The following is a 14,213-nucleotide window of genomic DNA, read 5'->3' on the forward strand; positions in this document are numbered from 1 at the left end:
AACTACAGCTGTGACATTGGGCAAATCACTGTGGTTTTCCAGTGGGAACTATAGTGGTGGGGACAGTATAGAGTTGTACCCCTATAATCTTATAATTTTGTAAACAAATATTAAATTACTAATATATACACACACTTAGTCAATCCATAAAGAAGAAGGAGGAAGAGGAGGAGGAGGAGGAGGAGGAGGAAGAGGAAGAGGAGGAGGAGGAAGGGAGGAGGAGGAGAAGGAGGAGAAGAAGGAGAAGAATAGAGCCCATGAAAGTCTAGAGGAAGGGATAGGAAGTACTCAGAGCCATGCACCTCTATCCTACCCCTGGGCAGCTGCCAGCCCTAACTGCTTCTGTCATACTCTCCTCTCTGATGACACCTAATCCCCAAGCCTGACCAGAGGAAGCCCTGGCTTTCCGAGTCCCCAGCTCCAAATGAAGAGCACAGGGTAGAGACCAAGAGCCACTGTTGGTCCCCAGCCTCCCCGGTGTGTTCTGTGTGTTGGCCAGTTAGTGTCAGAAGCACCAAGCAGAGAGAATGAAGCAGCCACCTCTTAAAAAAGGGTTTTGCTGGGGCCAGGTGGTGGCGCACCTGGTTGAGCGCACATGTTACAATGTGCAAGGACCCAGGTTCGAGTCCCTGGTTCCCACCTGCAGGGGGAAAGCTTCACAAGTGGTGAAGCTGGGCTGCAGGTGTCTCTCTCTATCTCTCTCCCTATTTCCCCCTTCCCTCTCAATTTCTGTCTCTATCCAAGAAATAAAGATAATTTTTAAAAAGGGATTTGTTTATTATAAATGAGAGAGACAGCCAGAGCATCCTTCTGACACGCAATGTTAGGATCAAACTCAGAACCTCATGCTTGAGAGTTCAACACTTGATCCACTGTTGCACATCTTGAGTGCAGAATATCCATGGCATTTCCCTTCAGAGCCCTGCTTGGCTCTGGATCACAGGGATGCTGGAGAGTGAGCTTCTGACCTTGGAGCTTCAGGCATGAAAGTCACCTCTTACTGGCAGCTTTTTGTGACACCATCTCCCTGCAATCCTGGATGGGTTCCTATAATGATATGGGGAATATGGTAGACCGGGAGGCTTGCAGGTAGGGGAGAGGAGGAGAAGGAGGAAGAGAGAGAACATAATGATAAGACTGGAGGAAGCAGTGATCCAGTAGGCAGAGAAGAGCAGAGGAAGCCAGTCTCCCAGGGAGCAGACTAACTGCTGGGCTTGATCCAGCTGGTGGTTCTGGCAAAAGTTTCCCGAGGGAGAATGCAACAGAGACTGTACCCCCCAACCCCCAGGAACTGGGCGAGGGCACAGGGCCAACCTCCCTCCCAGACACAGCCAAGGACAACACACACACCCACTTCCAAGTACTCAGTTTCTCCTGGGCTCTGGGCCCTAGGTGAAAGGAGACAGCCTGGGGGTAGGTCCAAATCCTTATGTCCTGCCCCCCTTATGTCTCTGCCCCCCACCACATGCAGCACTGCACAGCGCTGGGCACGACCCCGCCACCACCCACTGCTTTGTCGGGTGACTGTTTGGTCCACTCCCAGACTTGGTTTTCCAAAGATGGCATCAGGGGAACGGTTGTTCAGAGCCTGGGCTTTGGCAGCTCACAGCAGCACAGAGACCCTGGATGTCCTGCCTCCCTGACCAACTCTGCCCTCTCCCTGCCAGGCCAGACCTCTGTCGTGCCAGCCTGCCTGGGGTGGTGTGTCAGCTGCTAACCAGGGAGGTTTCCTGCTCCCCAGGGCCTGCTCCCAGCCATGACCTGAACTGGTGAGCGTGATAGGTGTGTCCTCAGGGGCAGAGCCCACAGTACCCTGATCCCCTGGCCTGGATCACATCGCCAGCAGGTGGCCTTCGGTGTGGATATCTTCCCCGGGGGCCTGGGCAGCAGCTGGCAGATGGCTGCTGGGGCCTGGGAGTCAGGGAATCTGATCCAGGAGATCCCATCTCCCAGGAGGGGAGGGGGGAGAGGGGGCCTAGCTGCACCCCAACACTGACGGGTATGAGTAGGCACCAAGGGAAGTGAGGAGCACTAAATGGGGAGTCAGGGAAAAGTGATCGCTGTAGACCCCAAAGCAACAGTCCTCCTGCCAGCCTCCCTCCCACCACCTCCTACTGCCATGTTCTTCCACTAGTCAACAAACACACCGACAGGTGCTGGCTGCTGGTTAATGAGACAGACACACGCCGGCCCTGGGGAGGGCACCCACTCTGGTCTGCACTTCCAGCTAAGGTGCCCGCCCCTCAGCATCCTGACCTTTGAGCCTAACACTCACCAACAGTTTGACTTGGAGGACATGGGATTCCAGTTATGGTGCAGGGGGTCTTGGGGCTCCCACCCTCTCCCTCGGTATACAGCTGGGCTCTTGGGTGGGCAGCAGGCCAGCCTCTGTTGTTTCACCTGCCTGAAGGGAGTGGGGGAGGGGGACACAGCTGGTCAACCACTGGCAACCTGGGCTGCCCAAGAGGGTGGGGAGAATGACAGACTGCCCTCACCCTGCCCTCTCTTTCCTTCTCCAGACCACTGCACCATCTGTGCCCCCTCCCAGTGCCCGCCTTGGGACTGGTGGGTCTCCCAGGCCTGGAGCCACAGCACAGCCCTTCTCCCTAGCGTCCCATCCCTGACAAGCCGCTTTCCCTCTCTAAGCTGCTGTGCACTAAAGGGCCCATGGCCCCTCCTAGGCCCAGTGAGTCAGCTTCTTAGAACCACAGGCTTTTGTCCTAACAGCGAGTGTCTATGCCCCCTCCCCAGGTTACACTGGGCTCCCCCATGAAGCCTAGTGGCTCAATGCACAGCATTAAGTGTGGTCTCAACAGTAAGTTCCTTCCAGGGGCAAGAGAGCAGGACGGGCATCTCTGTGGGGTGGGAGTGTGGAGCCAGAGCTACATGGAGGTAGGACGCCCAACTTCACCTCCCCACTAAATCCACCCCCATCTGCTCAGCTTTAATTACAGCAGCAGCAAACGTGGAGCTTAAGCCCTTAGCGGAAGGTCCAGCCTTCACGGTGCTGCTACAGCATCTCCTAATGAGAGTTTAGCGGCTCTCCCCACCTCTACCCTGCGAGGGGCACTCTCCCCACCTCTGCCCTGTGAGGGGCACTCTCCCCACCTCTGCCCTGTGAGGGGCACTGTCACCACCCTCTGCCCAGGCCTCCTTACCTAGTGGCTGTCTTTGGCGTGACCCAGCCCCCTCCCGAGCTTCCACTGGCTAGCTTACTGCAGGAGGGGACCCCTCCCTGACCGCCCCACACCCATTCCCTCACTGGTGCCTGCAGCCTCCAGCTTCCGCTGCCTGGTAGATGTGGTGCCTGTGAAGAATGAAGACGGAGCTGTCATCATGTTCATCCTCAACTTCGAGGACCTGGCCCAGCTCCTGGCCAAGAGTGGGAGCCGTAGCCTGTCCCAGCGCCTGCTATCCCAGAGCTTCCTGGGCTCCGGTGAGCTCAGCCGGGTACAGAGTGGCAACAGGAGGGCTATGTGGGGCACCCAGTAGAGCAGCTGGTCCCCCTGGTCCTGAGGGCTTGGGTGCTCGGCCTTGTTTCAGAGGGCTGTCACGGCAGACCAGGAGCCCAGGGTCCGGGCACAGGCGAGGCCAAGTACAGGACCATCAGCCAGATCCCGCAGTTCACACTCAACTTTGTGGAGTTCAACCTGGAGAAGCATCGCTCAAGCTCCACCACAGAGATTGAGATCATAGCGCCACACAAAGTGATAGAACGGACACAGAATGTCACCGAGAAGGTCACCCAGGTGAGTGCTGGGGTAGGGTGCGTGGGTTAGACTAGGCCTAGTAGGTCGCTTCTCAGGCCCTGGGCCTGGGTTCCTCTGTGACCTGAGCTGGCAGAGGGCGCAGTCTGGACCAGAGGTTACCTCATCACAGGCCGTGCCCCTAGGGCACAGGGCTTGAAGCTGCGGCCTCACAACTGAAAGGCATGTTCTATTCTTTTAGTTTTTTTTTTTTTTTTTTTTTTTTTTTTTTTTAGATAAAGAAAGAAATTGAGAGGGAAGGGGGAGACAGAAAGGGAGAGAGAGAGCGGCAGCCCAGCTTCACTGCTTATGAAGCTCCCTCTACAGGTGGGGCCTGGGAGCTTGAACTCCTTCCTTGCACACTGTAATGTGAGCTCTACCAGGCGCACCACTGCCAGTTTGATTCTTTCAACCTAAAGGCCTACCCTGAAGCTGCTGCTCTAGTGATCAGCCCCTTAAGTCTGGGGAGGAGAGGGTGAGCAAAACCCACCTCCCAGGCTCACAGGCAGTGAGGGAAGAGACCCGGAAATGAAGAGGCTATTTCAGAGACTTTCCATCAGGCTGACCACTACAAGCCTCCTAGGCCCACCCAAGAGGATTCAGCCACCAGCCATCTGCGCTCTTCTCCGGGACAGGCCTCCAAAAGACCCTGCCCTGCCTGTCCTGCCTGCTTGTCTGCCAGCTCTGTCTCCCGCACACCTGTCCTTTATTGACTTGCCTCCTCCCGCTCCCATCTTGTGTGTGTGCGTGTGTACGTGTGCGTGTGTATGTGCGGGTGCGTGTGCGCACGTGAAGAGTATTAGGATTAAACTCAGGGCCTCATGGATGCGCTTGCTGCTGAGTCATGTTCCAGTCCAACCGTTTATGCGACCGGGCGCGACATAAACAGAACACTGCCCTGCCACCCATCGAGTCCCTGGCTTTGTTTGGGCTGCTTTCCCGCAGTGCCCGGGATCAAGTCCAGGGCCTCAGGGATGGAGGCAGGCCACGCCCCATGGGCCCTTCATAGGCAAGCCATGGCCCACTGCCCCCATAGGCAGACCACGCCGCCATAGGCTCGCCATAGGCCGGCCACGCCCTCCACAGGCTCCCCGAGAACGGCCACGCCCCCACGGACACCCCATAGACACGACACGCCCCACAGGCCTCCATAGACAGACCACCCCCAAGAGCCCCCCCATAGGCAGGCCACGCCCCACAGACACCCCATAGGCTGGCCACGCCCCCAACGACAACCCATAGGCAGGCCACGCCCCCAAGGACAACCCATAGGCAGGCCACGCCCCCACAGACACCCCATAAGCAGGCCACGCCCCCACGGACCCCATAGGCAGGCCACGCCCCCACGGACACCCAATAGGCAGGCCACGCCCCCACGGACATCCATAGGCAGGCCACGCCCCCATGGACACCCCATAGGCAGGCCATGCCCCCATGGGCACCCCATAGGCAGGCCACGCCCCCACGGACATCCATAGGCAGGCCACGCCCCCATGGACACCCCACAGGCAGGCCACGCCCCATGGACACCCCACAGGCAGGCCACGCCCCACGGACATCCATAGGCAGGCCACGCCCCCATGGACACCCCACAGGCAGGCCACGCCCCATGGACACCCCACAGGCAGGCCACGCCCCACGGACATCCATAGGCAGGCCACGCCCCCATGGACACCCCACAGGCAGGCCACGCCCCATGGACACCCCACAGGCAGGCCACGCCCCACGGACATCCATAGGCAGGCCACGCCCCCATGGACACCCCACAGGCAGGCCACGCCCCATGGACACCCCACAGGCAGGCCACGCCCCACGGACATCCATAGGCAGGCCACGCCCCCATGGACACCCCACAGGCAGGCCACGCCCCATGGGCACCCCATAGGCAGGCCACGCCCCATGGGCACCCCATAGGCAGGCCAAGCCCCCATGGACACCCCATAGGCAGACCACGCCCCCATGGACACCCCATAGGCAGACCACGCCCCCATGGACACCCTATAGGCAGGCCACGGGCCCACCCATCTTTGCCTCATGCCCTCTGCCTCCACCCCGGTTCCTGTGAGCGCTCCCCAGCCCTCAGCCCTTCCATGCTACAGTGACACCCCGCCCATCCCCAGGTGCTGTCGCTGGGCGCCGACGTGCTGCCCGAGTACAAGCTGCAGGCGCCGCGCATCCACCGCGGGACCCTGCTGCACTACAGCCCGTTCAAGGCCATGTGGGACTGGCTCATCCTGCTGCTGGTCATCTACACCGCCGTGTTCACGCCCTACTCCGCCGCCTTCCTGCTCAGCGACCAGGACGAGTCCCAGCGCGGGCACTGCGGCTACACCTGCAGCCCCCTCACCGTGGTGGACCTCATCGTGGACATCATGTTCGTGGTCGACATTGTCATCAACTTCCGCACCACCTACGTCAATACCAACGACGAGGTGGTCAGCCACCCCCGGCGCATCGCCGTGCACTACTTCAAGGGCTGGTTCCTCATCGACATGGTGGCCGCCATCCCTTTCGACCTGCTCATCTTCCGCACCGGCTCTGACGAGGTGAGGCCAGAGGTGCTCCCCGGGCTCCGACCCCAGGACCCCCGCTCCTCCCTGAACCCACAGCCCTGAGCTCAAGGAAGACGGACACCAGACACCTTTGCCAGAGCGAGTGAGCACTTAAAGAAAGGAGCCTCCCATGTCTGTCGCCTCCTGGCCAGCTGAGGCTGTGGCCCAGGCCTGTGCCTTCTCCTGGCCCAGCATCCTGCCCCTTGTGGGACGGGCACTCCTCAGCACTCCCTGATTCTGACTTGTCAACCACATATATCCTGCAACTAGCAGCTGCCTCAAGACAGCTTGCTCCCCCAGACAGGCCACTCCCTGTGGTCACCCCCATAGACAGGCCACGCCCCCATGGTCACCCCCCAGGCAGGTCATGCCCCATGGTCACCCCCATGGATAGGCCACGCCCCCATGGTCATTCCCATAGACAGGCCACGCCCCGTGGTCACCCCCATAGACAGGCCACACCCCGTGGTCACCCCCATAGGCCACACCCCGTGGTCACCCCCATAGACAGGCCACGCCCCATGGTCACCCCACAGACAGGCCACACCCCATGGCCACCCCCATAGACAGGCCACACACCCCATGGTCACCCCCATAGACAGGCCACCCCCCCATGGTCACCCCATAGACAGGCCACACCCCATGGTCACCCCCATAGACAGGCCACACACCCCATGGCCACCCCCACAGACAGGCCACACACCCCAGCCACCCCCATAGACAAGCCACACCCCATGGTCACCCCATAGACAGGCCACACACCCCAGCCACCCCCATAGACAAGCCACACCCCATGGTCACCCCATAGACAGGTCACACACCCCAGCCACCCCCATAGACAAGCCACACCCCATGGTCACCCCATAGACAGGCCACACACCCCATGGCCACCCCCATAGACAGGCCACACACCCCATGGCCACCCCCATAGACAGGCCACACACCCCAGCCACCCCCATAGACAAGCCACACCCCATGGTCACCCCCATAGACAGGCCACCCCCCCATGGTCACCCCATAGACAGGCCACACCCCATGGTCATCCCATAGACAGGCCACACCCCATGGCCACCCCATAGACAGGTCACACCCCATGGTCACCCCCATAGACAGGCCACACACCCCAGCCACCCACATAGACAAGCCACACCCCATGGTCACCCCATAGACAGGCCACACAACCCAGCCACCCACATAGACAAGCCACACACCCCAGCCACCCCCATAGACAGGCCACGCCGCATGGCCACCCACATAGGCCAACCACACACCCCTTGCCCCCATAGCTGGCCACGCCCCCACGGGTCCCCCATAGGCAGACCAGGGCCCCAAGGCCCCTCTGCAGTGCCCTTCCACTTCCCATAGGCAGCCGGGGCTTCTAGCCCCTCTACACTCTCATGGCCGCGTCCTGAGTCCATTTTCCATTCAGACCAACTCTGCCTTCTGCATTGCAGTTATCCCCACTCCCCCTTAGCCCCTGCATCAGGAGGGACCTACCCCATGCGGATTCCTGCTCCGCCTGCCTGCTGTCAGCAGATCCGCGCCAAGCCCTTGCCCTGCTCTTCACAGTCACGGCTCCTGCCTAGGCCTCTGCCAGCCTCACTTCCCCACACACAGCAGCCAGAGTTTCAGCTCACTGGTCTGACCTGTCACTTAGCTGATCTGAGCCTCAGAAGCTTCTGGGGCTCCCCAAAGGCTTGAGGGAGAATAGCGGCCAAGCTCTTTCTAGACCCCCGGGCCCAGGAGCAGCCCCTGGCCTTCTGGGCTCATTTCTCCTGCCCTGCCATCTTCCCCTCTGCACCATGTCTTCACTAGGGCTGCTTGGTGCCTGCAGGCAACGCCATTGCCCTCTCCTCTGGCTGCCTGGAGATCCAGCCTTCTTCTCCCTTCCTTTCTTTCTCTTTTTTAAATTTTATTAGTGATTTAATATTAATTTATAAAATTATAACAGTAATAAAATTCAGTGCCATTCCCACCACCAAAATTCTGTATCCCCATTCCCTCCACTGGAAACTGCAGTAGTTCTCCCAAGGTCACAGATACGGGTTGACTATTATTTCTATAGCTGTCTGCCTATATTTTATATATATTTGCCCATCCTTTCTATGATCCTGCCTTCTCTTCCTTTCTAAGTGACACCTACACCTACTATGACTTCTGAATGTCCTTCCTTTTCTTCTTCTTCTCTCTTTGGATCCTGATGGAATTGGGGTTCAGAGCCCCCTGGTCATCTTCCATTAACATTTCTCCCCCTCTGGGGGTATGGGCCAAAATTATTTTTTTATATATTTTTATGTATTTATTTTCCCTTTTGTTGCCCTTTTGCCCTATTGTTGTTGTAGTTATTATTGTTGTTATTGATGTCTTCGTTATTGGATAGGACAGAGAGAAATGAAGAGAGGAGGGAAAAACAGAGAGGGGGAGAGAAAGACAGACACCTGCAGACCTGCTTCACCTCATGTGAAGGGACTCCCATGCAGGTGGGGAGCCAGGGCTTGAACCACGATCCTCATGCTAGTCCTTGAGCTTCGTGCCACGTGTGCTTAACCCGCTGCGCTACCACCGGACTCCCTGGCCAAAATTCTTTATGGGATGCAGAAGGTTGGTGTTCTGGTTTCTTGTAGTTGCTTCTCCACTGAACATGGGTGCTGGCAGGTTGATCTACACACCCCCAGCCTGTTTCTATCTTTCCCTAGTGGGGCAGGGCTCTGGAAAGGTGAGGTTCCAGGACACACTGGTGAGGCCATCTGCCCAGGGAAGTCAGGGTGGTATCATGGTAGCATCTGCAACTTGGTGGTTGAAAGGCAGTAAGATATAAAGCAGGACAAAGGGAGTTGGGTGGTACCACAGCGGGTTAAGCGCACGTGGCACAAAGCACAGGGACTGGTTAAGGATCCCAGTTTGGCCCCCAGCTCCCCACCGGCAGGACAGTCGCTTCACAGGCGGTGAAGCAGGTCTGCATGTGTCTGTCTTTCTCTCCCCCTCTCTGTCTTCCCCTCCTCTCTCCATTTCTCTCTGTCCTATCCAACAACAACGACATCAGTAGCAACAACAATAATAACTACAACAACAATAAAAAACATCAATGGCAACAAAAAGGAAAAATAAATTAAAAAAAAAACGGTGACTTCACCGTTAAAAAAAAAAAGCAGGACAAAATGATTAATGAACAGGAACCAAAAAATAGGACTAGAGCAGATGAGAACAAGGATCTTAGGGTGGAAAGAAATGAGAAAATCTATTTTAGATCTGTCCTTATGGGCCCATAACTTGCATAGTTCTTGCTTGAGTTTGATAGCTAATCTGCAGGCAGACTAAAAATATTGTCTGGGAAAATGGTATCAGAGTTGAGAATAGGGCTAGGAAGTTGGATTAGGGCAGAGAGTAGCCCCCACACTTAAAGAAAACCTACGGATAAATTAACTGTTTGCCCTGTCATCCTGACCCAGCCTGACCCATATTTAGCACATGAGCCCCTGTAACCCCTGAGTCTCTGTCAGTCTGAGCTCGCAGTCTGTGGTCACAGCTGGGAACATTCTAGGCTGCACTCATTTCAGGACCTGTCTTCCTCAAGTGGCAGAGTAGGCTGACCCAGCCTCCCTTCAGAGAGCAAGACAGTCCCTACTGTTGCTACTTTATAAGGAGGACAAGTTTCTCAAGTGACCAGGGATGGTGGAGAGAGGGACCTATTAGAGGTCTAGGCCCATCATATCTTTAAAGAATCCAAGAATTCTTAAACTAGAGCCCCAGGTGATGGGGTACGGTTATTATTGATGGGGTTATTATTATTGTTGCTATTGATGTTGTTGTTGCCAGATAAAACAGAAGAGAAATGGAGAAAGGAGGGGAAGACAGAGAGGGGGAGAGAAAGACAGACACCTGCAGACCTGCTTCACCGCCTGTGAAGCGACTGTCCTGCGGGTGGGGAGCCGGGGGCTCGAACCGGGATCCTTATGCTGGTCCTCGAGTTTCGCACCATGTGCACTTAACCCACTACGCTACAGCCTGACCCCCTTTTCTTCTGTTTCTTATTAAATAAGACAGAGAGAAATTAAGAGAGGAAGGGGAGATAGAGATGGAAAGAGAAAGACAGACACCTGCAGACCTGCTTCACCGCCTGTGAAGTGACTCCCTGCAGGTGGGGAGCCGGGCAACCCAAATCTTTGCACTTAGCCGGGTGCACCACTGCCAGGCCCTTAAGTGTCAGCTCCCTGCAGGCCTGACCTCCCCTCGCTCTGTGCTCCCCTTGGACTTCCATCTAGGAGTCATAAATGCCACTGTTTTGTTTTTTGATTTGAGGCAGAAGATTGTCTAAGACCCAGAGCCAGGTCTCCCTCCGTGTTTGTGGTTTGACTGTGTGACTGCGTGAGTGACTGTGAGTGAGTAGGCAAATGCAGTCCTGCGCCCCCAGCCCCGTGGCCTGCTTCCTACCCCTCCAGACCACCACCCTGATCGGGCTGCTGAAGACGGCGCGGCTGCTGCGGCTGGTGCGCGTGGCGCGGAAGCTGGACCGCTACTCGGAGTACGGCGCGGCCGTGCTCTTCCTGCTCATGTGCACCTTCGCGCTCATCGCGCACTGGCTGGCCTGCATCTGGTACGCCATCGGCAACGTGGAGCGGCTCTACCTGGAGCCCAAGATCGGCTGGCTAGACAATCTCGGCACGCAGCTCGGCAAGCACTACAACGGCAGCGACCCCGCCTCGGGCCCCTCGGTGCAGGACAAGTACGTCACTGCCCTCTACTTCACCTTCAGCAGCCTCACCAGCGTGGGCTTCGGCAATGTCTCGCCCAACACCAACTCCGAGAAGGTCTTTTCCATCTGCGTCATGCTCATCGGCTGTGAGTGCGACCTCCTGGCCCGCCTGGGTCTGACCCACGAAATTCCATCTCCAGTTTTTATTTGTTTGTTCATTTGCTTTTGTGCCAGGGGATGTAAGCCAGGACCTCAGATCACCAAAAACACATGTCCTACCACTGAGTCACAGCCCTGAGCCCCGGGCTCAGCTCTGCAGTGAGATACAGATGAACTCAGGTCCCTGAGTGTGACAGGCTTGTCCTCAGAGAACAGCACAGTGACAGCCTCCGACAGTCAGTGTGAACACACAGCAGGGAACATGCTCAGGGCCCTCCCTAGACACGGGCGCCACAGTCCTACCTCATTTGTAGAACCCAATATGGAATAAAAATGTGGAGGCCCTTGTTTAAAGAAGCAAGTGTTGGGGCCAGGTGGTGGCGCACATATTACAGTGCACAAGAACCCGGGTTCAAGCCACTGGTCCCCACCTGCAGGGGGAAAGCTTTGCGAGTGGTGAAGCAGGTTTGCAGGTGACTCTCTGTCTCTCTGTCTCACTCCCTCTCTTTTTTTTTTAAATAATTTATTTCTTTATTGGGGAATTAATGCTTTACATTCAACACTCACTCCCTCTCTATCTCCCATCCTCCTCTCAATTTCTGGCTGTCTCTATCCAATAAATAAATAATGATAATTTAAAAATTAGGAAATAAAAGCAAGTATTAAGGCTTGCAACATGGAGTTGGCTGGGGAGGTCGCACTAAGATGACTCAGTGCATATGTGATGCCCTGTGTTCAACCCCTGATTCCCTATATAAAAGAACTGTGCCTGGTTTCTCTCATAAAAATGAGTAAGTCTTATCTAAAATAAATAAATAAAATGAGTAAGTCCTAAAAAAATGATTTCAATATGGTGCCAGCAGAGCATTAGGTCAAGCAGAGGTCACCTGGCCATGAAACTTGCTCTGCCAGGCACTTTGTTAAGTGATTCTCAAAGGCTCCCTCCCCACCCGCTTTGCTGAGGGAGGAAGGGGGAGCTTGTGGCTTACAGTGCATTTGTTGACGCACATTATTGCTGTGTTATGCACGTTATGGTGATGCTGGGGATTGAACCGGAGGCCTCTGGTACCTCAGACATGAACATCTTTTTGCACCATACAGCATTATATTATCTCCCCAGCCCAAAGGACCACATTTCCTCCCCACCCCTACTCCATGAACACCATATTATACACCCAGCTTACAGAACAAGAATGCACAGGTCCTCGGTGGCTAAAGGTCATGCCAAGAGCCAATTCCAGGGCCTAGGCTCTGGCTCCAGGCTCTGCCTACCCACTGCCACACCAGGGCTAGAAAGGAGCTAGTGCAGCAGTGTGGAATTTTACACGTGGAGGAAGTTGTCATGTTCAGAGTATTTAGAGATGTGAAAGCCCAGAAAATCAAAAACAACGGCAAAACCTGGGTAAAAACAGGAGGCCAAGGGTTTTCCTTGAATCATATTTTTACAACATGCAGGAGAAAACAAACGAACTAAAATAACAATGACCTATCTCCATTGCCTAGTTCTTCTCTCTCGGGCTTTGGCCTCTGGGTCCAGGGAGGCAGGGAGCGGAGGGAGGAGAGCAGGGAGCACAGGACACTTTGTCCCTGTGTTCTCTCTGTCCTGAGCACTTCTGACTGCTCCAAACAGACTGCTGAGGGGGCTCTCCAGGAGGGTCCTGGAGCAGACTCTGGGGTGGTGTGGCCCGGGGAGGGAGATGTGGGAGCTCACCCGGCACCCACCCCCTGTGGCAGCCCTCATGTACGCCAGCATCTTCGGCAACGTGTCGGCCATCATCCAGCGGCTGTACTCGGGCACCGCGCGCTACCACACGCAGATGCTGAGGGTGCGGGAGTTCATCCGCTTCCACCAGATCCCCAACCCGCTGCGCCAGCGCCTGGAGGAGTACTTCCAGCACGCCTGGTCCTACACCAACGGCATCGACATGAACGCGGTGAGCCCCGGGGTGAGGTGGGACACACAGCTCAAGTCTCCAGCCCTGGCTGGCGCTCCAGGGGAGACCTAGGCCCAGAGGCGCGCGCGGGGAGCCCCAGAGCCCGTATCCCCCCCAGCTCTCCCCATCCCCACCTTGGCGGCCACCTGCCTCACAGGTGCTGAAGGGCTTCCCCGAGTGCCTGCAGGCCGACATCTGCCTGCACCTGCACCGTGCGCTGCTGCAGCACTGCCCGGCCTTCCAGGGCGCCAGCAAAGGCTGCCTGCGGGCGCTGGCCGTCAAGTTCAAGACCACGCACGCCCCGCCCGGGGATACGCTGGTGCACCAAGGTGATGTGCTCTCCACCCTCTACTTCATCTCCCGGGGCTCCATAGAGATCCTGCGTGACGACGCGGTGGTGGCCATCCTGGGTGAGTGAAGCGGGAGTGCGGGAAGGTGTGACTGACTCGCCCGCCTCCTGACGGGCCTGGGCACCCTCCACTGAGACCTTCCTGACAGGGGAGTTAAGGCTCACACCGATAAATGGCCTTGCGCTAAGTCTAGGGCCAGGTATCTGAGCCAGAAGCCGGGGTAGCTTCTATCTTGTTCTCTTGACGGGCAGATGGGGTGAGAGTTAGCCTTTGTCTTCTATTGGGTCATGGGGGGGGGGGGTTCACAGCCTTACTTGGTGAAGCTGCAGGACACCTTGGACACTTTGAGAAAGGGCCTAGTACTGGACAGGAAGCAGAGGAAGGACACACAGACTCTGCCACTTACCAGCTGAGCAATCCTGGACATGTCCCTTCACCTCTGAGTCTCACAGGACTCTGTCCTTAATTCCACCACCCTCTCCCCCACCCCCTGCCCCAAAGCCTTCTTCTTTTACCAGAGTCCTCCTCAGCTCTGGCTTATGGTGGTGCTGGGGACTGAACTCCGTCTCTGCCTGGAGCCTGAGACTCACACACATGCAGACTCTTCTCCTGCTCAGAATCTCTCCGTAGTTCCCTGTGGCCCAGGGTACCAGTGGACATCCCCTCCCCTGTCTGACCACCCTCAGTCCTGCCCCTTCCTCCGGCTCTCCCTTCTCCAGTCATATCAGCTACTCTCCCTGCCTACCTGCCCCTCCCGGTGCCTCTCTCTGCACATGAGG

General features: G+C 56.7%; 1 protein-coding gene across 1 annotated transcript in view; it reads left to right on the plus strand.

Moving 5' to 3' along the window:
- KCNH6 (potassium voltage-gated channel subfamily H member 6) overlaps positions 1-14,213 on the plus strand; it is a 28,394-nt gene that overhangs the window by 4,331 nt on the left and 9,850 nt on the right. The window contains exons 3-8 of the mRNA XM_007527654.2: positions 3,275-3,436; positions 3,544-3,749; positions 5,867-6,292; positions 10,738-11,137; positions 12,885-13,084; positions 13,242-13,494. Coding sequence (XP_007527716.1) covers positions 3,275-3,436; positions 3,544-3,749; positions 5,867-6,292; positions 10,738-11,137; positions 12,885-13,084; positions 13,242-13,494 — 1,647 coding nt within the window. The remainder of the gene's footprint in view (positions 1-3,274; positions 3,437-3,543; positions 3,750-5,866; positions 6,293-10,737; positions 11,138-12,884; positions 13,085-13,241; positions 13,495-14,213) is intronic.

This window comes from Erinaceus europaeus, chromosome 12 (assembly GCF_950295315.1).
Source record: "Erinaceus europaeus chromosome 12, mEriEur2.1, whole genome shotgun sequence".
NCBI classification, from domain to species: Eukaryota; Metazoa; Chordata; class Mammalia; order Eulipotyphla; family Erinaceidae; genus Erinaceus; species Erinaceus europaeus.